General features: G+C 41.8%; 2 protein-coding genes across 19 annotated transcripts in view; one reads left to right on the top strand and one right to left on the bottom strand.

The window, feature by feature from the left end:
- Window positions 1–5,810: 5,810 nt before the first annotated feature.
- Window positions 5,811–25,606, top strand: part of SERPINB11 (serpin family B member 11) — a 91,913-nt gene continuing 72,117 nt past the window's right edge. For 6 of the 18 annotated variants that reach the window (XR_013375193.1, XR_013375157.1, XR_013375199.1 and 3 more), the window contains exons 1-3: window positions 5,811–5,955; window positions 21,000–21,372; window positions 25,382–25,495. Coding sequence is in view for 7 of the 18 variants with exons in the window: in XM_077890068.1 (XP_077746194.1) it covers window positions 25,407–25,495 (89 nt within the window). In the remaining 11 variants the exon portion in view is untranslated. Of the gene's footprint in view, window positions 5,956–11,353; window positions 11,613–20,999; window positions 21,373–22,533; window positions 22,593–22,973; window positions 23,275–25,381; window positions 25,496–25,606 lie in introns of those variants that run through there. The other 12 variants (XM_077890477.1, XM_077890619.1, XM_077890228.1 and 9 more) reach the window with 7 other exon arrangements.
- Window positions 21,056–24,654, bottom strand: LOC144289037 (serpin B4-like). Its single transcript, XM_077857245.1, has 4 exons — window positions 24,582–24,654; window positions 23,581–23,720; window positions 23,132–23,287; window positions 21,056–21,457 (listed from the first exon to the last, which is right to left on the bottom strand). The coding sequence occupies exons 1-4, from the start codon at window positions 24,652–24,654 to the stop codon at window positions 21,056–21,058; spliced, it is 771 nt and encodes a 256-aa protein (XP_077713371.1).

Here is a 25,606-nt window from a genome sequence, read left to right as displayed (position 1 = left end):
ATTCAATAATTTTGGTAAGTTTCTACAGTTGTACATCTACCACCACACTCCGGTTTTGGAAAACTTCCACCATCCTAAAAGATTTTCCTTATACCTATTCCCATCCCCAGTCCCAGACAACTATTGATTTGTTTTCTGTCTTTATAAAATTTTATTTGAAATTTCATATACATGGAATAATAAAATATGTAGTTTTTTGCATCTGGCCTCTTTAACTTAGCACAATATTTTCAAGGTTCATCCAAGTTACAGCATGAATCAATATTTTATTCTTTTTATGGTTGAGTAATATTCTATTACTTGGATATGTCAGATTTTTTTAATCCATTCATCAACTGATGAACATTTATAACATCTCTATTTTTTCTGGCTATTATGAATAATGCTGCTATGGACATTTTGTATACAAGTTTTGTGATACAAAACTTCTCTTAGGTATATATATATATACCTAGGAATGGGATTGCTAGGTCTTATGATGTCTTTTTGTTTGTCATTTTGAGGAACAGTCAAATTGTTTTCCAGAGTAGCTGCAATCATTTTAACAATCCCATAGCAAAGTATGAGGGTACCAATTTCTACTTATCCTTGCCAATAACTTGGTATATTAAAATTTTTAGCTGTCCAAATGATTGTAAAGTAGTATCTCATAGCTTAGTGGTGTCTTTTGAAGTGCAAGTGGTCTAATGTAGCAATATTATCTTTGAAAGATAATGCTCTTTCCCTAACTCAAGTTTACAAAGACTTCCACCTGTTTTCTTCTAGAAGTTTCATAGTTTTAACTCTTCCATTTAAATCCTCAGCTCATTTGTGTGTGTGTGTGTGTGTGTGTGTGTGTGTGTGTGTGTGGTGAGGTAAGGGTCTAAGTTGTGATTTTTTTTTACTATGGATATACAATTAACACAGCATCATTTATTAAAAAGACAATCCTTTCTGCACTGAATTGTCTTGGTGTCTTTATCAAAAACAATTAACCATAAATATAAGGTTTTATTTCTGGGGTCTCAATTTTGTTCTATTGAACTATATGCCTACTGATATGACAATACCACATTGTCTTGATTACTGCAACTTTGTAACAATTTTCGAGCCAAGTAGTGTAATTACTTTGTTCTTTTCAAGACTGTTTTGGTTATACTAGGCCTTGTGCATTTTTGTATAAAATTTCGAATCAGCTTGTCAATTTGTTTAGAAAGCCTGTTGGGATTTTGGTAGGAATGGCATTAAATTTATAGGCCAATTTGCTCAATATTGAGTTTTCCAATTCATGAACATCAACTGTCTCTCCATTTCTTTAGTAATTTATTTCTTTTAGCTATATTTTATAGATTTAAGTGTACACAGCTTTTTTTCATGGAATTTATCTAGACAATTTTTGATGTGATTCTGAATGGAATTATTTTCTTAATTTGTATATCAAATTATGTTGTATACCTTAAATATATACAATTTTTATTAAAAATAAAATAAAGAATAAAAAGAAGCATGAATATAAGATGTTTAAAGGACTTTAAAAGGAGGGGGGAGTGTTAATGGGCATTTTGTTGAGTAGCACTTTTTCTAATGCAGAAGAATTATATCAGCTGAAGAACTGAGAAATTTATATTTACAAAATCTGAGCATTTGGGGCCAGATACCTTCCTTCCTAAGGTTTAAGATGGAAGGCTAAACTAGCTCTGCTCCTTCTAATCGCCACCGGACGGCCACTAAATAAACTGAAGTGTACTTAAAAAGGCAAGGGAGAATGAGAGGAGGTAATCTGTCCAAGTTATGAATAATATACCTTTAGGAAGTACAGTGGCTCAAAATGAAAGTAGGGGTGCACTGATAAGGAAAGAGATGTGACAGAGGTATCACTAACCATAGTTGTGGTTCAGGGGCTTGATTGGTGTTTGCCCACCAGCTGCAGTTATGAGGCCTTTTCACTAAGTGTTCAGAATCTCTCTCTCTCTTTTTTGTTTTTTTTGGATTTACAAGTGTGCTCAATGGAGCTGGGCATGTCTACAAGTAGACGACCTTGGGGGAAAAAGAGCCAAGTGTCACACTGGAGCAACATCCTATTTGGCAAACAGCAGAGGAGCTGCTGGTTAAGCCCCCTCTGGTGCTAATCTGGGTAAGGTTGCTAACCATTAGCACCAAGTAACCACAGTACTAAAGGCCCTTGAAATGTTAATGTGATCCAGGGTTAGCCAACCATTATAGCTGATCTTTTAGCCACAGTAACTGTGTAAGGGGTGGGAAGGTGGCCTGGGACTTCATATAAAGATGGAGGGAAAAAAGCTGTCTTTGGGGTGACTAGCTGGAATAGGATAATCTGGATATTAGCCTAAGTCAAATGCTAGTCTTCTCCTGATGTGGGAACCTTTCCTTTAGTAGGAGAGGAGGAGATCAATACTGAAAACAAGTGTTCTGAAAAATAGGGATATCTATCATGTATTTACCTACTTTCCTATCATGTTATCTATGGAGAGATAACTTGATCCACTCTGTTTTTTCACATTTCCACTCCACCCCCTAAAAAAAGCTGAGTTTTGTTACTGGGTACCTGAAGAATCCTGAGAAATATATGACCTCCTTACATGAAAAATAGAAAAATAGCAGGCAAATTGGGACCAATGTTTTGGGGGATGCCTGATGTCCTGGTTGTTTTGTAGAATTGATTAAAAATATTTTCATCTGCTACAGATTTTGGGAGTGCCAATGGCATAACTGACATACTGTAAAAGAATAGAAATCTTGGCTGATATTCTTGCTTAGATGATAGAAAACTATCTATTATAAGGAAAATGAGAAGAGAAAAATCTCAGTTACATCTTTTTTTAAAAATCCACGTAAGAATTATTTTTCAAGTGAAGCCTTTGCTTCTTGTTCTCAGAATGAATTGCATAATTCACATCAGCTCTAAAATAGGCAAGTTGGTATGGTTTCATCGGAAATATCATTGCAATTGATCAAACTCTGGGTATAAGAATGTATTTACAGATAAACACAAACTCATCAGAATGAACTCTGAGCTCTATGCACAGGGAAAAAGACACCTAAGATGACTGGAGTTTCAAATATATTCTTATGCAAAGGCAATTCAGGACAACATCATTTTGGTTTCCATGCTGATGGGTCACATTTGCAGAAGTATTGGGGTCAAATGTAAACTAATGTCTGTTATCTTCTTTGGAAGCTATCTGTTTCTGACAAAGGGCAGAATAGATGAAGGAGTGATGTTGTGGATGCATGCACTATGGGAGAGCAAATAGGAAGATGCTTTTTTTTTTTTTTTTTCTAAAAGATTTATTTATGGGCAGCCCAGGTGGCTCAGCGGTTTAGCGCCGCCTTCAGCCCAGGGCCTGATCCTGGAGAGTCGGGATCGAGTCCCACGTCAGGCTCCCTGCATGGAGCCCGTTTCTCCCTCTGCTTGTGTCTCTACTTCTCTCTCTTTCTCTGTGTGTCTCTCATGAATAAATAAATAAAATCTTAAAAAAAAAAGATTTATTTATTTTAGAGAGAGAGTGCACGGCAGGGAGGGGCAGAGGGACAGGGTGAGAGAAACTTTAGCAGACTCCATGCTCTGGGTGGAGCCCAATGGGGGGCTCGATCTCAGGACCCGAGATCATGACCCAACCCAAGCCCAAACCAAGAGTCGAAAGCTTAACCGGCTGTGCCATCCAGGCGCCTCAGGAAGACGCAGGAAGACGCTTCTGAATAAGGGCTCAAGAGTCGGGTTACCTGAATTTGATGCCTAGCTCCACCACTTACTAATTGTGTGACTTTAAGCAAGTCATGTAAGCTTCTCTACTGCAACTTCCCCATCTGTAAAATGGGGAGATTACTCAATAAAATAATGCCTTATCTGGTTGTTTCAGAAATTAAATGAGACTATTTATACAAAGTACTTAAGAAAATGCTTGGCACTTGAATGCTCAATAAATGTAAGCTGCTGCTGCTTCTCCTTCCCATTTCTCCTCCTTTTCCTCTTTCTCTTCCTCTCTCTCCTTCTCTTGCTTCCTTGATTGTTATTGTTCCTCACAGCTCCTCAACTCTATACATTGTTATTGTTTATAGTAACTGAATATACAAATTCTATCAGTTTTTTGTCCCAGCGGGCAAGAAACGACACCATTTAACTAGGATTTTTGAAGATTCTAGTTTTTACTAGCTTTTTATTGCATAGATCATATAGTGAGTTTCCATATACCCCTCATCCAGTCTCCTCTAATGTTATCGTCTCACATTACTATGGTACGTATGTCAAATCTAAGAAATCAGTGTTGGTCATCACTACAGCAGCCAGCATTCTACCCCATATACACATATACACATAATTTCTCCTAGTTACTCAATAAAATACTAACCAGGTGTTAATGTGAAGGGATTTTGCAGAAGTAATTAAGAATCCAAATAACAGTAATAAGGATAAAAAGGTAATAAAAAGAATCCATAGCAGTTGACTTCAGGAAAGGAAAATTATCAGGGTGGGCTTGGTCTAATCACATGAACCCTCAAAATCTTGGTCTAGAGCCCAGAGACAGAGAAGTCAGAGGCAATGCCTGAGGGATCTGACAGGGGCAAAATTCCCTTGCTAACTTTGACCATGGAGAGTTGCTCTGCTTCCTCACCGGTGGTTGGTATGGCCAGGCCTCTTCATTACAGACGTTCTAGTGGGCGTGTGGGTATTAGCTCATTGTGGTGACAATTTATGCATTTCCTTTATGGCTAATGTCAGGCATGTTTTCATATGCATATTGGCCATGTGGGTATCTTCTTTTGCAAAGCGTCTGTCCAAATCTTTTGCTTGTTTTTATTATATTGTCTTACAATTACGGAATTCCAATTGCTTTTAATATTTTCTGAATAAAAGTTCCATGTCAGATACATGGATTGCTTTTCTTTCTTCTCCCCTGCCCCCCTGCCCCATCCAGTTGATTCTGTCTTGGGGAGATGGTCCTGAGAGTGGTGGGTGCTACCCTGGGCTAGAGGAGGTAGGGCCTGAGGGTCAGTTAAAGCCCGTGGCGGGTTAAGGGGGCTAGGGTGCGAAGCCCCTGGAATGCGGTGAGGCCAGGCTAAGGCCCCGAGACAGCTGTGGTAGGCTGGGCTAGGTGCCTCGGCTGCCCAGAGTGGAAGGCATGGAGCTGGGACTGGGCCATGGCTCCAGGGCTATGGACCCGAACCACGGGGCACCCCAGGGCACCCCAGGAAGCAGGGCACAGAGTCATGTGACACAGAGCACGACACAGAGGCAGGCTCACGGCTCATGAGTAAGCACACGGCCGAGTGCGCACAGACCACAGGCCCACAGGCCCGAGGGACCACAGGCCGGGCCGCGCACATGGATACAGTGGTAACAAGGTCAGGGCCTGGGGACGCGTGGTGCAACAGGACACGCGGGCTCAGTGGCCACAGGAGGCTGATCCAGGCACGCAGTGCAACGCATAGGGGAAGAGGGGCTCTTGGCACCACTGCTCTGTAGTCGTGACACGAGGGCAGCGGGGGCTGGTGAAGCCGCCTGGGGCAGCCCTCCCGCCGCCCCCCATCCACCCCTGCCCCCCGCACACCCTCTGGGCTCAGTCTTCCACATTTAATTGCGCTCCCGCCTTATCACAGATGACCAACGGGATGCCCGCGTGCAGGCGCGCCCCGCCCCGGCCCGGCCCCAGCGGACGTCGGAGCTCCTGCAGAAGGCCCGCAGCCGCCTCACTCCCAGTGCGCAGGCGCGGTTCCAGGCCACGTGGCCCTGAGTCCGGAGCCTGACTCCCCAGGGCGTGTTCGCGCGAGAGCCGGGAATGCCGCGAGAGGCGCGGCCCCGCCTGGTGGGGTTGACCTCGGGACCCGCTGTGCCGGGGCGCCCGGCCGGAGGCTCTGGAGGGGTCCGGGCGCGTCCCCCTCAGGCCGTGCTCCCGCGCCGTCTCCGCGGCCCCCGGGAGAATCCTCTGGGTCTGGAGTCGGGCAGCTGTGGTCCTGGTGAGCTCACGGCGGTCTCCCGAGGCGCGGGACGGCCCGGGCCGGGGCCACCGTGGGCCTGCTGAGGGCGGAGCAGCCCGGCCGCGGCCGCCTGCGGAGGGAGCCCTGGAGGACCCCGCGCCCCCGCAGTGCCCCGCAGTCCCCCCGCCGCCCTACCCCCTCAATCCTCCCCCCGCAGTCCTCCCCACGCATTCCCCCCCGCAGTCCTCCCCCTCAATCCTCCCGAGTCCTCCCCCACAGTCCTCCCTACAGTCCTCCCCCCGCAGTCCTCCCCCTCAATCCTCCCGAGTCCTCCCCCACAGTCCTCCCTACAGTCCTACCCCCGCAGTCCTCCCCCTCAATCCTCCCCCCTCAATCCTCCGCAGTCCTCCCCACAGTCCTCCCCCACAGTCCTCCCCCCTCAGTCCTCCCACCGCAGTCCTCCCCCTGCAGTTCCCCCTGCAGTCCTCCCCCACAGTCCTCCCCCACAGTCCTCCCCCGCAGTCACCGCACAGACCTCCCCCCGCAGTCCCCCCACAATCCTCCCCCCACAGTCCTTCCCCCGCATTCCCCCCCCCCGCAGTCCTCCCCCCACAGTTCCCCCACTAGTCCTCCCCCGCGCAGTCCCGCCCCGGCAGTCTCTCCCGTAGTACTCTCCTGCAGTCCTCCGCGTAGTCCCATCCCCCACAGTCTCCCCGCCCCCGCAGTACCCCCTCCCCCGCAGTCACTCTTCCCGCAAGTCCTCCTCCCCACTGTACCCCCCCAATCGCCCCCGCAGTCCCTCCCCCTGCATTCCTCCCCCCACAGTCCCCCCCGCAGTACTCCCCTCCCCCGCAGTCCTCCCCCCTCAATCCTCCCCAGTCCTCCCCTGCAGTCCTCCCTACAGTCCTCCCCCCGCAGTCCTCCCCCTCAATCTTCCCCCTCAGTCCTCCCCCGCAGTCCTCCCCCGCAGTCCTCCCCCCACAGTCCCCCCACTAGTCCTCCCCCGCGCAGTCCAGCCGCGGCAGTCTCTCCCGTAGTACTCTCCTGCAGTCCTCCGCGTAGTCCCATCCCCCACAGTCTCCCCCCCCCCCCCGCAGTACTCCCCTCCCCCGCAGTCTCCCCCCGCAGTCTCCCCCCCTGCAGCGCCGGCGGCCCAGGTTCACGTGTGCGGGCGCTCAGCGGCTTCTGCACGGGCTCCGGGTGGGGAAGGTGTTGCAGGATGTCAGGCCGCCCCGTCCCCCGGGACTCGGCCGGGTCCCCGCGCCCCATCCCCGCTGTCCTGGTGCTCAGGGGGCCCGGGGTGGCGCGCTGAGAGACGGGGGCCCCACAGTGGGATGGGTTACATTCACTACTTTTTTCTTTTATGGTTTCTGTTTGCCCCCACCCCCCCACTTTTTGGTTGTAGTTAAGAAACCTTTGCCTACTTCAAATTTGCCAAGACTTTTTTTTCTAGAACTTTTATGGTATTAGCTTTTACATTTAGACACTTGATTTATTTTGAATTAGTCTTTATTAAGTAGAGGTTAGGGCACATTTTTTTTTCCTGTGGCTATTCAGTTGTTCCAGCATCATTTCTTGAAAAGACTATTCTTACCCCAATAATATATATGTGTGTGTGTGTGTGTCTAGGTTCTCTGTTCTTCCACTGATCTATATATTCATCGTATGCCATGAGAGAGAGCACAAGCTGTAGGGAGAGAGAGAAGCAGGTCCCCCTCAGAGCAGGGAGCCTGACATGGGGCTCGATTCTAGGACCCCAGAATCATGACCTGAGCTAAAGGCAGATACTCAACTGACTGAGCCACCCATGGTCGTTTTATTTTTTAAAATAGGTATCATATAGTGGGGTATTATGATGATTGGAGAATGGGCCCTTCTTCAAAAAAAGTGGTTGGACGTTGGGACTGATGATGCCGGGCACATACCAAGAAGGAATGAAGGGATTTCTGGGGAGAGCACGGCATGGTCCCAGGCTTCAGTGCTGGGAGGGCTTTTATTGTGCTTAGGAATTGGCCCTGGGCAAGAGTTCTTGAGCGGTCATGGCCTGCTTCCTCTGCACTTCCTGCAGGTGCCAAGGGAGGGAGTTCAAGGGCTTTCTTACCAGCTAACCCAGAGGAGGGCCATGGGCCTCGAATGCTGTCAGCAGTCAAATACCAAAAGTGGAGTTGGGCTCTATTACGCTGGGTCTTGCTTTTTTCATACAGTCTCACAATTTCTGTCCTTTAAATAGAGTGTTTAGATCATTAGTGTTTGCTGTAACTATCCTCGCCTTTGGGTTTAAATCTACCATGTTGCCACTTAATTTCTACTTGTGTCATTTGTTTGTTGTTCCCTTTTTCTTCTTTTCCTGACTTCTTTCTGATTTGGAATATTTAGTATTATGCTTTATTGCCAATATTGACTTACTAGTGGTTGCTTTAGAGTCTAAACTGCATATTTAATGCTACACTATCTTTAGAAAATACCATTTCTTTTGAAATTGTTAATGTGACAATTTTAAGAGAGTGTACTTCCATTTTATCATATCTTTTTCCTTATTGTAGTGACAGATTTTATATCGGTTTCTTATAATTTAAGTTCTTTTATTTTTTTAAAGATTTTCATTTATTTCAGAGAGAGCATGAGCAGGAGGGGCAGAGGGGGAGGGAGAGAATCTCAAGTAGATTCCATGCTGAGGGCGGAGCTCTGTGGGGGCTCCATCCCATGGGCCTGAGATCATGACCTGCACCAAAAGCCAAGTGTCAGATGCTCAACAGACTGAGGCACCCAGGCATCCCTGTTTCTCTGTTTCTTATAAAACTTGCAGTAGATTACTGTTGTTTTTGCTTTAAGCAGTCAATTATCTTTTAAAAATGAGCAAAAATATCTTTTATATTTATCCACAGTTTACCATTTTGTCACTCTCTAGTACTTGTGTTGATCTAAGTTTCTGTTGGTATCATTTTCTTTACTGCTTGATGAAGTTCTCTGGGTGAATTAGAGCAACTCTTTGGTGAGAAGTACGGAGGTGATCTGACCTTTAAGGGGATATATGATGAACCCGTGGGGACATAATATTGGACTTTTCTTGCCTTGCTTGAAATTCCAAATTCCCGGATAGAAAGATGAAATAGTGAGGAAACATAATTTTTATTTTTTTAAAAAAATTTATTTATTCATGACACACACACACACACACACACACACACAGAGGCAGAGACACAAGCAGAGGGAGAAGCAGGCTCCATGCAGGGAGCCCGATGCAGGACTCGATCCTGGGACTTCAGGATCACACCCTGGGCCAAAGGCAGGCGTTCAATCACTGAGCCACCCAGGGATTCCCCCAAACATAATTTTTAAACCTCTGGTACTTAATAGTACAGCCATAGCCATATGTAGCTCCATTACATTTAAATTAAAGTAAAAAAAAAAAAAAGTTTCCTGACATAGTTCTATAATGGTGCATAAAAAACTACTCTAAAATATAGGAGCTGAAAATAGTAAACATTTCTGATCTGATGTTTCCTGTGGCTCCGGAATCTGTGTAGAGCTTAGCATCAGAGGTGTATAAGAAAACAGAACCTCCTTTCTTTAAAGCTGTAATTATCACACACGTTTTCTTTTAGTGTCCTGTGGCAGGATTCTGGTGGGACGAAGCATCCCATTAGTAATTGTAGAAAGTGTTGGAGAACTATAATTAAAAATAAAGTCTTCTTCCCACCCAGGAATTCTCTTAACAAAGGTAATAGAAAAATTGAATAAGCATTAAACCAGAATGTGATGTGTATCACAGGCAATTCGCTACGAGACTAGGAAGGCAGAAGGAAATCACATCCTGTTATAGAGCCAAGCAGATGTGACCTATAACAGAAAGATTCTGAAACAATAAACAATCACTGGTCCTCAAGTAAGGACTTGACAGCCCCGTTTGTCACATACAGTTCATCCTAGATTCATCAGATAATTGAGGTGACCATCTGTGTTAGCTAATTGGCTTTATCCAGAGGAAAAACAAACCTCCTATTTTTAAGAGAGAGGCGGTTTTGAAGCCTGGCCCTCTGACTTAGGGGCCTAACCTCCTACAGAAACTGGGAGATGGTGCAGGCTCCCATGAAAGTTTACATTTCAAAGAGATGGCTCCCAGGTCCTTGAGAAAAGGCCTCCCTCAATCCATGAAGCCAACAAAAGGCTTAACTAGTCTTCAAAAGCATATAAAGGCATTTCAAAGAGGAGAAAGTGCTCAGAATTACACATTTTCGTAGAGTAAATGTTGTGAGAAAAAGGAGAGGACAGGAAGACTTAAGCCTCTTGTTTTTAATTTGCATTTGTCCTTACAGTCCTTGCATTGACCTTGTGTTTTTTCATTTGCTATTAAGGCAGTTAGCCACAAACTGATTATCACAACTGTCACTCACAATTTTATGGAAAACAATGTGTCATTAATATGCTTTCAATTCTCTTTCTCTTTGCGCTCATTACGTGTTTTCTCTATCATTGTGTTTACTATCTTCTACTGGTGTTACCGGATGTTTGGAAATAGTATCCACCAAACCCGCTTATTAGAATGACAAAGTATAGAAAATAGCAAATCTTTGTAGACGGTAGGATAATTACAGAGTACTCTGCTGTATTTCATGAGTCATGTCTTATTCTAACAGCAGCGATTTAAATCGTGCTGTGTGTCCCTGTCTGGTGAATATGTACATTAATGTATATGATGATACTGCTCTAAAGCTATACTAACATCACACTAGATCCTATAACATATTAATCATAGTTATTTTAAATTTCCTCTATGATCGTTTTTACATCTGCATCATGTCTGAGTCTGGTTCTGTTCATTGTATTGTCTCTAGACAGTGGGTTATTTTTTTCCTTTGGGTGTGTGTTTGTGGGTGTGTATGTTTCACAATTTTTATTAAATACCAAACTTTGTGTGTGGTACAGTAGAGACGGAAGGAAATAGCATTTATGTCTGGAAACAGGCATGCCTCTTTTTTTTTTTTTAGATTTTATTTATTTATGAAAGACACACACAGAGGCAGAGACACAGGCAGAGGGAGAAGCAGGCTTCACGCAGAGTGTGTGGATGCTCAACTGCTGAGCCCCCCAGGCATCCCCAGGCACACCCCTTCTGCTATGCAATTAGTGTGGGCTGCAGAGTCTCTCTAGGCAGGATTTGAACTGAGTTTGGATGTCGTTGCTAAGATTGTCTTCAGTGTGGTCCTGGGTTAAATTCCTGGGTTTATCTTGTGTTTAGGATTGGAGGCCTGATTGCTGGATGATTTTTTTCCGTGTTTTTGCTCTACCCATAGCCTTCAGCTTTGCTATGCAAAGCATGACCTCAGAGGGGGCCTTTCTGCCTCCTTGGTGCTGGCAAGCCTGGGCTGAGAACAAGGGGTAGTGTTCTCTCTCTAGAGGCTGGAGACGTCTTGTGGTCTGGGCCCAGGAGAGTTTCAGGCCAGTTTCCAAGTGGAAGAGGCTCTTTTCCTGTTCCCTTACACAGTCACATGCGTCTTCACCTCTGCTACGAGAGTGGGGTCTGCTGCCTTGTCTCAGTGGCCAGTGCCTTTTGATTCTTGGGGGAGAAGAATCAGGTGTGGCTTTTTGCCTTTTCTGCTGTGGCAGCTGTCTTCCTGCTGCAGACCCACGCCCCTGAGGATGCCCTGCCCTGTCTTCCTTTTGGGGCCCCAGCGAACCTCTGCAGTGAAGCCTGAGTGAGTTTGAACTCCTCCAGTGTCTATGGCTCCCAGGGTTCTGAGTCCTTGTGCTGCTCACACTTGGCCTTCGGTACTTGCCTGAACAGAACTAGTCCTCCTCTGAGTTCTGCCCCGGGCAGTCAGTGTTTCTGTCTGTCTGTCTCTTCTTGGAGGTACTTCTCTTTCCTTAGATTTCAGGCTGGGTGGCTGGCTGGCAACTGCAGCTCTCTGATGGGTTCCGGAGTTTGTGTCTTGTCCAGGTTTTCCTGCTAGAGTGGAACAGCCCTCTTTCTGGCTTTCTCCATCACAGTGGAAGCTGGGGGTTGTGGGATTCCTTGGGATACCCATCTCCTCCGTGTTCCTGAGCTCGATCAGGCCCAGGAAGTTTCCTGCTGCCAACCCTGCGTGCCCAGTCCTGTGGCAGGTATTTCCTGAGAAGGCATCATGCTGTTTTCTAGATGCAGAGTGAGGCTCTGAGGAGTGTGTTGCAGCTGAGCCCTGGGGTTGCTCTTGCTTTTCCTCACTTCCTCCCAAGCCTTCTGCGACCTGGCTGCTTTCCCCCTCTGCATCCATAACAGGAATTTGTGAGGCTGTGAGTTACACCTCCCCGTGACTACTGACAAAGGGATTTGTTCTTTCTTTGACAGATTTGACAAAGATTTCTGTTCTTTCTTTCCTTCCTCCCTCCCCTCCTCTCCCTTCCTTCCTTATAATTTGCACAGGAAAAGGAGGAGTAAGATCCTGATATAGTGGTATATGCAACATACTGATTTACTTTTCATGTTGGAAATCCCATTATCATTTTTTTTCTGCTCTTTCATTGACCAGATGAGTCTCTCATTGACGGCTTGATCTATGAACTTAAGCAACAGGAAGGAGTTCTGAGGGATAACTACACATAATTGGTGGTGTAATTCCCTTTATAACTCAATACATTGACATCCTGGATTTGAAATATGTAAATCAGACAGTTCTGAGTTTGAGTCCTATGAAATTCTTCTCCAGGAAGCATTTCCTGTTTCTCCCAAACTGTTCTACACAATCCAGGCCTCCCAGAGTGCTTGGTGAAACTCTTTCATACTACCAGCTGTATTGTATTGATATTTTTCTATTTACAGGAGTCTCCGCTGCTAACTGTAGTTACCTTTGCGTGCTTAGCACATAGACCAGTGTCTGGAAATGCAAGTGCTCAAAAGTCTGATCAGTTCCTGGTTCTTGCACATCTTATATCTAGTGTTCCATCCACCAGGTTATTGTAGGAGTAGGGACACAGCATCTAATGGCAACTTATCAATGAAGAACGTAACTGTCCTGCAAAGGTGGAAATGTTTAACTGCCATATAATCTGTTCGGTCAAGCTACAGTACAGTTAGCGCGGGGCTCATTGGTGATGCCAGGGGTGGGTGGGTCTGCAAATGGATACCCTCAGGCTTAGACAGTCCGTGCTTTCTGGGGACAGCAGATCAGGATAACAGAAGGCTGGGTTGGCAACATGACATGTAGCATTAAATTGATCAACCCAGTGGAGGGAAAGAAGCAAAATGATGCAGCCTAGTTCAGAGTCAGGAAGCTGCAGTTTCCATCCCAGCCCTGCCCTGAACTGGCTGTGGTCTCAGAGAAGGCAGATTATTTTTTGGGAATTTTATTTTTTATTGCGTAAATGAACAGAATTATAGAAATGATCTCAAATATCACTTCTAACACTATCAGGGTGGCTATTCCCCATGAAATTATCTGCTATCTAATTATGTTGGAAAATAATTCAGACAGAAGGATTTTAGCAACAGAAACAAATTTTGTTTACGTCCATTTCTGAGTCATTCTCCAATGTGCCAACGTTAGGTCAGACAACTAAATATAAAACTGGGCTTTGGGGGATCCCTGGGTGGCTCAGCAGTTTCACGCCTGCCTTTGACCCAGAGCGCAATCCTGGAGTCCTGGGATCGAGTCCTGCGTCGGGCTCCTGGCGTGGAGCCTGCTTCTCCCTCTGCCTGTGTCTCTGCCTCTCTCTCTCTATGTCTATCATAAATAAATAAATCTTAAAAAAAAAAACAACTGGGCTTTGGAAATAAGCATATGGCTTCAGGCAGTTTAGCTCATCTTTTTGGGCTTCAATTTCTTCATTTTAAAGGTGAGTTTTATGAGACTTTCTACTTTATTGAGCCGTTGTGGAGATAAATAGAATATGTGCTTATTAAAGAATCTAGAACATGGTGTGCATCCAGTTGGTATGTGCTGCCATTTTCTTTGCCATCATATCACCACCACCAGCACCACCACCACCAGCAGCAGCAGCCTTCTCTAACTTTGCTGGGAAACCAAATCATGGCCATCTTGTTCTTAGCCGCCGTGTTGGAATCCAAGCTGCTGTTTTATCAGCTCTAAAATGTTACTGGATCCCAGGTAGAGCAGCAATTCTGTCCCTTGACTTATATCTCTTTATCAGTATTTGGAAGTGAGCATTCCAGGACACCAGTATATGCATTAAGCCCATCAAGGGTATTTAAAAGTTCTGGCTTACCAGACTTACACAGACCAATCCCCTGAGTTTTAAAAATATTCACCTATGATCCTATATTTGTGATGCATTCTTCATCTCCAAGGGGAATTTACCTCGTTGCCACAGTGAAAGCCTGTCATTGCAGCATGTGTTGGCGTTACTGTTCTAAGTTATCTCAGCAGGCATCGCCTTTGAGGTCATTGATGGGCCACTCTTGCCATGCGTGTCATCACGACCACAGAGAGGTGCAGATGCAGACAGCGCTCCATTTGCCATGTGCAGTTTATCTTCATTTCACTTTGACCACTAGAAAAATGTACCAAAAGTGGAAGCTGTTGTTTTTCTTAAAATTATTGCCAGATAAAATATATGAGTAAAAGAGCCCTTGTTAGGGAGAACACAATTGTGTTACTAGTCTCAAGTGAAATATGAATCATCTTGGGCCATGTTTTAGATTATGTGTGTTGCTGGTTTCTACCCATTTGGGTAGACAATGATCAGGAATAGAAACAATACCATCTTAGATGTTATGATTCTAGAAGGCGAGGACACACACACACACACCACAACCACTTGGGAGGGCAGTGAGTTCTGGTTTCTTGTATCTTTCATAAAATGTCTTCCTGAACTTACGAATTTGCCTTTTTAAATCTGATCCTTACATTTTTCAGATTTCTAATTTTCTGATTGCCCACCAGCTATTTTCTGCCTGGCCTCAGCTACTTCCATGGAATATGTTGCATCATATTTCTAGTCGAGTTCCAGACCTTCGACTCTGCCTTGATCATTAACGTCGGGGCATTTTCCCAGTTCTGGCCTGCTTGTGTTCTGAATTCAGTTCCCTTATTCTGGCCTTTAGGATGCTTGGTTTATTCATTTATTTTTTGCTCACCCTGTATATGAGAACCCACTCCCTAATCCAGCATGGCATACTTTAGGTACAGAATAATTGTTTGTTGAATGGCCTACAGTCTCCTGCACACAGTGAGACACGTAACACATGTTTTGGATGTTTACACCTGCATCAGGCTCTCTGCTCGGTGGGGAGCCTGCTTCCCCCCCTCCCTCTGCCTGCTGCTTCTCCTGCTTGTGCTCTCTCTGTCTCATAAATAATAAAATCCTCAAACAAACAGACATATTTAATTAGGAAGTTTTTCCCACTGAAATACTTCCAGAGCCAGTAGTCAGTGTGTTTTGCCAGCTAATCAAGTTGCAAAGCATTCATCCCACCAGAAATTTCCATTGGACTCTTACCATCAATATCTTCCACAGCTCCAGCCTCAGGAAACCACTAATCAGCTTTCTGTCACCGCAGGTTGGACTTTATGGTTGTGGAATTACTTACATTATGTGCTCTTTCTGTCCCACTTCTTTTGCCGACCACGGTGTGGGGGAGTTTCATCCATGCTGCAGCAGGAATCAGTAGTGTCTTCCTTTTTATCACCGTCTGTTTATCCATCCACCTGCTGATGCAGATTTGAGTTATTTTCAGTTTTTGGCCCCTATGAGTAAAGGTGCTGTGAACATTTACATATAGTCCTTTCATGGACACATGTTTTCGGTTCTTTTGGGTAAATATTAGGGAGTGGAGTTGCTAGATCATATGTTAAGTAAATGTTTACATTTCATAAATGTTTACATTTCATAATCAAACTGATTTCCAAAGTGGTTGCACCTTTCTGTGTTCTTCATCAGTGGTATATGAGAGTTCTTGTTATGCCATATTCTCTCCAACACTTGTTGTAGCCAGTTTTTAAAATGAAAATGAAACTTTTGGCTATTCTACTAGGGGTAAAGTGGTATATTCTGTAGGGGAGGATCCTTGAAAGCATGTAAATATCCATTCCTTATAAAACTTTTAATTTAGCCATTTATTTTATATCAGTATGGACTCATTATATTCTGTTTTATTCAATGAATGGAATGCATTACTTTAAAGATACAATATTTCAGTTTATCAGTTTCTCTATATATGGCCACAGTGCAGGGTAGTTGGTTCTCTGACTGGCCTAGAATATAGGCAAAGCTCTTTAGTTCTCACAACTAGATATGACTCTAATGCCTAGGAGCCTTTGTCTTAACCTGTTTGCTTTTATAAAGTTCCTTTTGAGGGATGCCTGGGTAGCACAGCGATTAAGCATCTGACTTCAGCTCAGGTCGTGATCCTGGAGTCCCGGGATCAAGTCCCTCATCGGGCTCCCTGCATGGAGACTGCTTCTCCCTCTGCCTGTGTCTTTGCCTCTCTCTCTGTGTCTCTCATGAATAAATAAATAAAATCTTAAAAAAGGAAACACAAATAAAATAACAAGTAGTTTAAAGTTGTGTCTAAAGGCATTCTGACAGTCAATTCTTTAACCCCCCCAGAATGCTATGCCAGTTTCAACTTAATTAAATCATTAGAAACTAGTTCACACTCATGGTGACACTCTAAGTTTATTTATTGCCTAAAATTTTCTTTTAAAATGCACCTCAAAATCCCTGGTCCTGGGCCAAACTTCTGATCTTTTTAGATATCTCACAAACTCCTTCTTCTCATTTCTATTCTTCAACCTCTTTAGGTATCCCAGTGCCTCTGTGTTCATCAAGGCAACTGCCTCCCACTTGCCTTCCCTGTCTGGCCTGTTCACCGCATGGTTTATAATGTTACCCACTGGCTTGCTGGTCCATGAGTTCCCTTGACCAAGTCTCTATACTTCTATGGTGAAATATTTACTTCCTCTGCTCTGTTCTTAGGTTCCTGAATTGTGCTGAAGAAAATTGAGACCTTGTTCAGATCCTCCAAAATTCATGTTTAATGAATGAGGGATTTAGTACTGACTGAGAAGGATTTGGAATGAATACAGTCCCTTAAGCAAAGCTGTGTTCTAGAAACTAAAAATTGTCAACACTTGGTGTTTGTATATTGATACACTTTGAAATCCATTCTAGGCCCTCCTTTCTTATCATTTTATACTCTCTCCCTAGGATCTATTCTTGCCTTTAGCTACCATTTTTTTTTTAGCCGTGTTTTAGAGTTCCTGAATAAACATGGTAAAACTTTTATGTTGAGCATGACATATTAATTTTTTTGTTTTTTTGTTTTTATTTATTTATTTTTAAATTTTACTGAAATTCAATTAATTAACATATAATGTTTCGGAGGTAGAGTTTAGTGATTCATCAGTTTTATATAATACCCAGTGCTCATGACATCACATGCCTTCCTTAATACCCCTCACCCAGTTACCCCATCCTTCCACTCTCCCCTTCCAGTGACCCTCAGTTTGTTTCCTATGATTAAGAGTCTCTTATGGTTTGTCTCCCTATCTGATTTCATCTTATTTTTTCTCTTTTCCCCTATGATCCTGTTTTGTTTTTTAAATTCCACATATGAGTGAGATCATATGATAATTGCCTTTATCTGATTGACTTATTTTGCTTAGCATAATATCCTCTAGTTCTATCCATATTACTGCAAATGGCAAGATTTCATTTTTTTTTGATGGCTGAGTAGTAGTCCATTGTGTGTATGTATGTGTGTGTGTGTGTACACAAACCACATTTTCTTTATCCATTCATCTGTTGATGGACATCTGGGCTCTTTCCATAGTTTGGCTATTGTGGACATGGCTGCTATAAACATTGGGGGTACAGGTGTCCCTTCAGATTACTACATTTGTATGTTTGGGGTAAATACTCAGTAGTGCAACTGCTGAATCATAGAGTAGTTCTATTTTCAACTTTCTGAGAAACCTCCATACTGTTTTCAAAAGTGACTGCACCAACTTGAATTCCCACCAACAGTGTTAGAGGGTTCCCCTTTCTCCACATCCTTGCCAACATCTGTCGTTTCCTGACTTGTTTATTTTACCCATTCTGACTGGTATGAGATGGTATCTCACTGTTGGTTTTGATTTGTTTTTCCCTGATGCCAAGTGATGTTGAGCATTTTTTCATGTTCCTGTTGGCCATTTGTATGTCTTTTTGGAGAAATGTCTATTTATGTCTTCTGCCCATTTCCTGATTGGATTATTTGTTCTTGGGGTGTTGAGTTTGATAAGTTCTTTGTGGATTTTGGATATTAGCCCTTTATCTGATATGTCATTTGCAAATATCTTCTCCTATTTTGTTGATTGCCTTTTGGTTTTGTCGACAAAGCCTTTTCTTTTGCAAAAGCTTTTTATCCTAATGAAGTCCTAATGGTTCATTTTTGCTTTTAATTCCTTTGCCTTTGGAGATGTGTCTGTCAAGAAGTTGCTGAGGCTGAGGTCAAAGAGGTTGCTGCCTGTGTTCTTGCCTAGGATTTTGATGGATTCCTGTCTCACATTTAGGTCTTTTATCCATTTTGAGTATATTTTTGTGTGGGGTGTGAGGAAATCGTCCAGTTTCATTCTTCTGCATGTAGCTGTCCAATTTTCCCAACACCATTTGTTGAAGATACTTATCTTTTTCTATTGGATATTCTTTCCTCCTTTGTCAAATATTTGATCATAGACTTGAGGGCTCATTTCTGGGTTCTCTGTTCTGTTCCATTGATCTGTGTGTCTGTTTTTATGCCAGTACCGCACTGTCTTGATGCTTACAGCTTTGTAATAGAGCTTGAATTCCGGAATTGTGATGCCACCCATTTTGGTTTTCTTTTTTAACATTCTTTGGGCTATTTGGGGTCTTTTCTGGTTCCACACAAATTTTAGGATTATTTTTTCCAACTCTGTGAAATAAGTTGGTGGTATTTTGATAGGAATTGTATTGAATGTGTAGATTGCTCTAGGTAGCAGAGAGATTTTTAACAATATTTGTTTTTCCAATCCATGAACATGGAATGTTTTATTTCTTTATGTTTTCCTCAATTTCTTTCATGAATGTTCTATAGTTTTCTGACTACAGATGCTTTCCCTCTTTGATTCGATTTATTCCTAGGTATATTATGATTTTGGTTGTAATTATAAATGAGATTGACTCCTTAATTTCTCTCTCTTCTGTCTCATTGTTAGTGTATAGAAATGAAGCTGATTTTTGTGCATTGATTTTATATCCTGCCACTTTGCTGCATTGCTGTATGAGTTATAACAATTTTGGGGTGAAGTCTTTTTTTGGGTTTCATTTTAGAGTATCATGTTGTCTGCAAAGAGTGGAGAGTTTGACTTCTTTGCAGATTCAGGTGCCTTTCACATCTTAGTGTTGACTGATTGCTGGCGCTAGGACTTCTAGTACTGTGTTGAACAACAGTGGTGATAGTGGACATCCCTGCATGTTCCTGACCTTAGGGGAAAAGCTCTCTGTTTCTTCCCATCAAGAATTATATTCGCCATGGGCTTTTCATACATGGTTTTTATGATATTGAGGTATATTCCCTCTATCCCTACACTGTGAAGAGTTTTGATCAAGAAAGGTTGCTATAGTTTGTCAGATGCTTTTTCTGCATCTATTGAGAAGATCATATGGTCCTTGTACTTTCTTTTATTAATGTAGTGCACCACATTGATTGATTTGTGGATATTGACCCACTCTTGCATCCCAGGAATCAATCCCACTTGGTTGTGGTGAGTAATCCTTTTAATGTACTGTTGGATCCCACTCTCTAATATTTTGGTGAGAATTTTTGCATCCATGTTCATCAGGGATATTGATCTGTAATTCTCCTTTTTTGGTGGGGTCTTTGGAGCATGACATATTTAGAGCTTCAGATCATATCCTGCATCTGAGCTCTAGACTTGTATATTCAGGTGCTTATTGGATAACTATCTGGATGTCTCAAAAGTAATTAAACTTCAACAAATATAAACCTAAACCCAGGATCTTTTCCTCTCTCCAAAACAGAATCTTTTTTTTTTTTTTTTTTATCCAACCCATTGGGTAGGCCAGAAAATTGGATATCATTTTTGGCTTCTGTCTCTCATTTCTGTCATATATATAATGTGTTGCTATAATCGTGTGTATTTTACTTCCTGAATAATTCTTACAAATCTGAGCTGACATCAAGACTTGGATGCTCAGTCAGTGGAGCTATCCAGTCACCCCTGGAATTCTATCTTTATTTTCACCTTGCACAGCACTCGACAGTATGTACAAGTGATAAGTGTATCATGAATTTTATTTCCTATATGTAATTCAGCAGTGATCAAAAACTTTAATCCAAAAGAATTCAATTTTTTATTTCAATTCCTTAGTTCTACTCTGGACATTCTGATGGCTTACTAGTTAATCTCACTGTATCTACAATGTTCTTTCTTCTCATCTGTTTATATCATAATAGCCAGAGGTGTATTTTAAAAACGCAGATATGATGTTCTCATTCTTCTCTTTGGAAAACAAACAGATGAGATCTATAATGGCTTTTGATTTATTTTAGGATAAATTAGAAAGCGGTTAATATGGTTAATAGAAACTTTCAAAGTTTGGTACCAACCTACCGTCAGCCTTATGATCATCTGCTTTGAATGCTCTTTCTATATGATAATGTATTTCTAAATTATCTTTCCTATGTGTGGTGGGCTGCTTGTACTTTGTTTAAAAGAGAAAAAAGGAAAAGCAACAAATAATATGAATAAATAATTATTTATTGATAATGTATTTCATAAAATAAAACAAATTTAGACATGAAAGTGTTCCAGTTTTATCACCTAAATTCAAATAAATGTGGATATCTAAGTTAATAAGTTTGAATAATAGATTTGATTTCTGAAATAGGAGATATGATTTCAAATTTAGTAGAAGATAGAGTTTTAAAATATCTTTTTTAAGATATTTTATCTTATGTTGAACATTTGTCCAAAGGGGAATTATCACTGGGAGATGAAGTAGGTTTACATGTTTGTAGAAGGAGAGAGACAGACAGGCTATTTCCATTTCAACCATTATATTCTTAGTGATGACTGTGAGATTGGAAAGGAAAAAAAACTAAAGAGAATCTGTGTTTCTCGCAGTGTGTATACTGGAACAAATGTGCATTTCCTCCTCAATAGAGGCAGGCTAATTGCATCTAAGGGGAAGAGACTCTGCCCAAGAAGAGGATGCTGTTGGTCTTATTGTGCTTGATGAAGAACAGGAAAGGGTGATCGCAATGAAAAGGATAGATTGGTGCTGATTTGGCAATAACTTCTACGTCTGTGGAGGCTGCAGCCTCCGTGCCCTCTTCGGTGACCTCCACAAAGGACTTGTGCCTGACTTTAGACACCACAAGATCCTGCCTCCCTGTCATGCCTGAGAAGTTGGCGCTCTTTGTGTTGAAGGCATCCACCATTCCCAGGGCTTTCAGCGTGGCCTTGAGCTCATAACTCTCTTCTACTTTGAACCGGGGTAAGTATAAATCCACCTGCCCATTGCTCATATTCTGTGAGCTCGTCCACTCTATTAGTTTCTCAGCAGTGAGTTGATCTTCAAGCTGCAGCAATGGAAAAAGGGAATAGCTGACATGATTCTCAAGGATATTAAGCACGATTTAACATTGGATTGAATTGTAGAAAACTTTTATTTAAACAGTAAATGTAAATGCAGAAGATTCAGTTTATCACATCTTGTCTGAGCAGTCAAAAATAACAGTCATGAATATATATTATACAGTCGAAAAATATACTATATATTCAGGACTGTGTTATATTTATGTATATATATGCATAAATATCTATACATATATATATGGATATGTATGTGTATATATACATAACAGAATTATTAAATAAAGTTATTTTGTAAGCGATGAACTATGTATCTCTATTTTTTATACTCTACATAGTTCCAGACCTCCAGACCTTCCATATGTATGATATGCTTCATTTTCAAATAGACTTCTCTTATTACTATCCTTGTGTACATAATTTTGTATACTCTAATTGAAATAATTTTTATAGTGTAGGTACAACTTTTATTCCTTTTTCTTGCTTTACTTATTTGTAAACATTTCTCATATAGGTATATATTTCTCTAATCAAGTTTAAATTATTACACAGTATCTAAATTGATATTCAACGTATATATCTTTAATTAATATTTTTAAGCATTCACTACTTGTCAGCCCCAAGTTAAACTATTGATAATACAAAGATGCACCAAAATTTTCAATGTCTTGAGCCACTTCTATCTAAAAGCCTTTGCCTTGTTTGGATTAGTTACCTTAGTTAAAGTCCCAGGACTGGGAGTCCTTATGTCATTGATAAGGGGAATTGCTGAGCTGAAGTCTGACATATTATGGCCCTTCACGTGTGTTGTCATGTTACCTTCCCTGAGGATCTCCAAATCCCAGTGTTAGCATGATAGCTATTTTGTGTGCAGTAAGTTCCCTGTGGCTTCAACAGCACGGCAAGCTGTTGGAGTCATTGGAAAACTGCCATGTTTGGAATGTCCTTAATGTGCCAGATACTCTTCTAGATATTTCTAAATATTAACTTCACTATAACAATTTTAAGAGGAAAATTATAATCCTCCCACATCTTAATTTTATTTATTTTTTTTGATTCTGAGCAATGAGGCTCCGAAAGGACTTTTGAGCTCCTAGGGATTGAATACTTCCAAATTGAAAAGTAAGCATCAAAATAAATGTCTTGGTCCATTGTCTACAAAACCACTGTGATTTGATATTTAAAATGTACCTTTCATTATATTAATTTACTTGTTTTGTTTATGAGTGAGCTTACAAATATTTCTATGTGTCACCTGCATATGAGTGTTCATTTCCTTGTCTTCTAATGAATAGACTGGAATATATTAGAAGTTTTTATGGTTGCAAAATATTAATGTGTGTGCCTAAGTATGTTTCTTTTGAACTGACATTCCATAGTTTCATCAGAATATTAATGGGACCCTTGATGTTGAGATTTTCTATATATTGTTCCATATGACACTGTGTTATTTAGGATATTTACTTTTTGGAACACACAGAATACCAGATTCTCCTTAAAAAGTTCTTTTTTAGGCTGTATGCAGAGAAGTACTCTGTACTTGAACTCAGTCAGCCACCACCACCAATCTGTGAGCATTGCTTCAATGAACAGCCCATATAAGGATTGTACTACTAGGAAATCAGGCAATAGTAGAAAGAATTGGAGACATAAGATTTTACCTTCTGCAGACCATCTACTTCGTGTGGCAGCAGCAACATCATGCTTAGATCTTTGCCTTTGTATGGTATTTCTAGGATCTTGGCTTGCAAGTCCTCCAGTGAGGTGAAATTAAAAACGTTGAATTGTCTCATCATCTGCACAGGTTTGCTTGTGTCCTGCAGTAATTAACGTGGCAGACAAATGCTAAGTGAGGCATTAGTTAAAAAGAAGATAATACTATTGAGATACCAAACACATCCTCTTTCTAAGGGATGATATGTGAAATTTGTGAATTGGAAGCAAGAGTTTCTTCAAGTATTTTTATCTAAAGTAAAAAAATAAAACAGGAAGAAAATACAACCATGACAAATACATTTTTTCCCTGCCATTGCATGTGCTATTAGATATGAATTTAAATTTAACATTCCATGTATGAGTGTGTTACATTATTATAAAGAAATTACAATACCTTGTCCAGCCAGAATTCTTTCTCCACTGTGTTTTTTGTATCAAATTTCGTGTCCCACTGTCCTTTAAAATAGACTGCGTTCACCAGAACCAGAATGGTATGGTTAAGAGAGTCTTTGGGAAACATATCCTTGATTTTTTCTGCAAAAGGAAAAAAAAAAACTCAAAGGTCTTCTGTGAAAGTACAAGTGGTTTGTCTGGAAGATGCTTTGAAAGTTACAGTGGATCATTCAGGCAAGTCACTACTTTAGGGACTGTGAGCAATAATTTTTGAGTTGCAGCTTTCTTTGTGATGCCAGCCTGATGGGAGTTATCCTTGCTGGAGATACCCCATCTTGTCATGGGAAAGGTGTTCAGATTCATTGTCTTTGGGTGACTTCAGTCATCTCACACGGAATATGGATTTCAGCTACTCTTGAAGCACCTCCATTCCCAGCTTCCTTCCCTCCCTGAATTCTTCCAACCACACCCCCCATTCTTCATTCCTCCCACCCTTTCTATTTTTTCAATGTTGGGCTTAATACTCTGAAGAAATAGGGCTTGATTGTTCTTGAGGACAAATGGCATGAACTCTATAACCCAAAACACATGCCCTATGCTGTCAGATATTACTGTCTGGGGTGTCTTCTCTATTCTGCACTTTGAGAATTTAAAGGATGTGAACCCAAGATGGGGTTGGAGCAGAGACTTGGGATCCATGAAGGTACTGTTGTCTGCGATCATGAGCAAACACCAATTGCCAGCTGTATTTCATTGTAATTATCTTTCTGTCATACAGAAATTCCCTTTGTTGCTTTTCACCTTTACCTGGACCATTCCATCATCTGCAATGCTCTCCTCCAGCCTCTCTGCAAAGCCATCACCCCCACCCCACTGGCACCCCAAATGCTGTCAAGAACAGATTTCACACACAGCAGGGACTCAAAAAAAAGTGATTTTTATGGGCAATCTCTCATACTCTACCATTAGTTTGGCTTTCCACCCAGGAATTTATCTTCTTACGACTTTCTTCTGCAGCATTGTTAAAATCAACAGATTCCACACTGGCTAGGTAAAATTTCTTAATGTTATCCATGTATTCCTTTGATGGAGAAGGAAGAAAGGAGGAATTAAGAGTAATTCATCAGTAATTACGTATTCCCAAGTTAGTTATCTTCAGTCTTAACAAAATACAGTACAGGAATCTAGGCCCTGAGAAATCTACTTTTTCTTGCCCATGCGTATTTTATACAGTTCGCATGTGGGTAATTTGAAATGCAAGTACAGGCTGGCACAACAGTGAGGTCTTTGAAAGGCAATACCTTCTGGACATAGGCTGGGGCAGAAGAGGCTCTGGGTTGCAAACTGCAAAGCATGATGCTCCAAAGGAGATGGTGTGTTTCTGGGACTCCTAAGCAGTACTATCAAACCTTAGGGTTCTTGCTTTTGCTTATATCTTCCATTCTGGGCATTCAGTGTTCCCCTGGTACTTCTTCAACTTCCCTTAGAACTCACCAAGCCTGCACTCTCATCAGTATCCCATTAGTCATACATTTCATGGGTCATTGTCCACCAAAATTTACGCTATGTGACTGAATGGTATCAGATCATTGGGGCATCTCATGACTTCCTTTGCTACTGAATCTCTTTTGGGTTGATGACGTGATCCCTAAAACTGGACTTTATATTGGTGGGTTGTCAAGTTCTAGGATATTTCATTTGAAATAGTTGAGGCAAAGGACAAAGGACCTGGGATTCAGGTTAAAGGTATAGCAAGCCAAGTGAAACTTACTTGAAGAAATTGATACTTTTTTTCTCCATAGAACTTGTTGGCCATATTCAGTTCATATGCATCAGTGGGTTTCTTTAATTCGGTCAGAAGCTTTTGAAATTGGTGGTGTACATTTTCCATCTTTTCAACCTTCAAATATTAAAAAGTAAGCTCATTGCATTCTCTGTCAATGTAAATATAAATACTAGCCCCGTGTAAACTGTTAGACCCAAAACTATACTTTGATAGTCCTCAGGTGACATTTATTGTTATTCCT

The sequence above is a fragment of the Canis aureus genome, chromosome 1 (assembly GCF_053574225.1).
Source record: "Canis aureus isolate CA01 chromosome 1, VMU_Caureus_v.1.0, whole genome shotgun sequence".
Lineage (NCBI taxonomy): Eukaryota > Metazoa > Chordata > Mammalia > Carnivora > Canidae > Canis > Canis aureus.
The sequence above is the reverse complement of the archived record's forward strand: the minus strand, read 5'-3'. Positions and strand labels throughout refer to the sequence as shown.

Coding starts and splice junctions, on each gene's coding strand:
- LOC144289037 (XM_077857245.1), bottom strand. CDS start 24,654: ATGGATAACATTAAGAAATTTTACCTAGCCAGTGTGGAATCTGTTGAT. Junction 23,288..23,580: donor AAGAATTCTGGCTGGACAAG/GTATTGTAATTT, acceptor TAATTACTGCAG/GACACAAGCAAACCTGTGCA. Junction 21,458..23,131: donor AAGTAGATGGTCTGCAGAAG/GTAAAATCTTAT, acceptor CCATTGCTGCAG/CTTGAAGATCAACTCACTGC.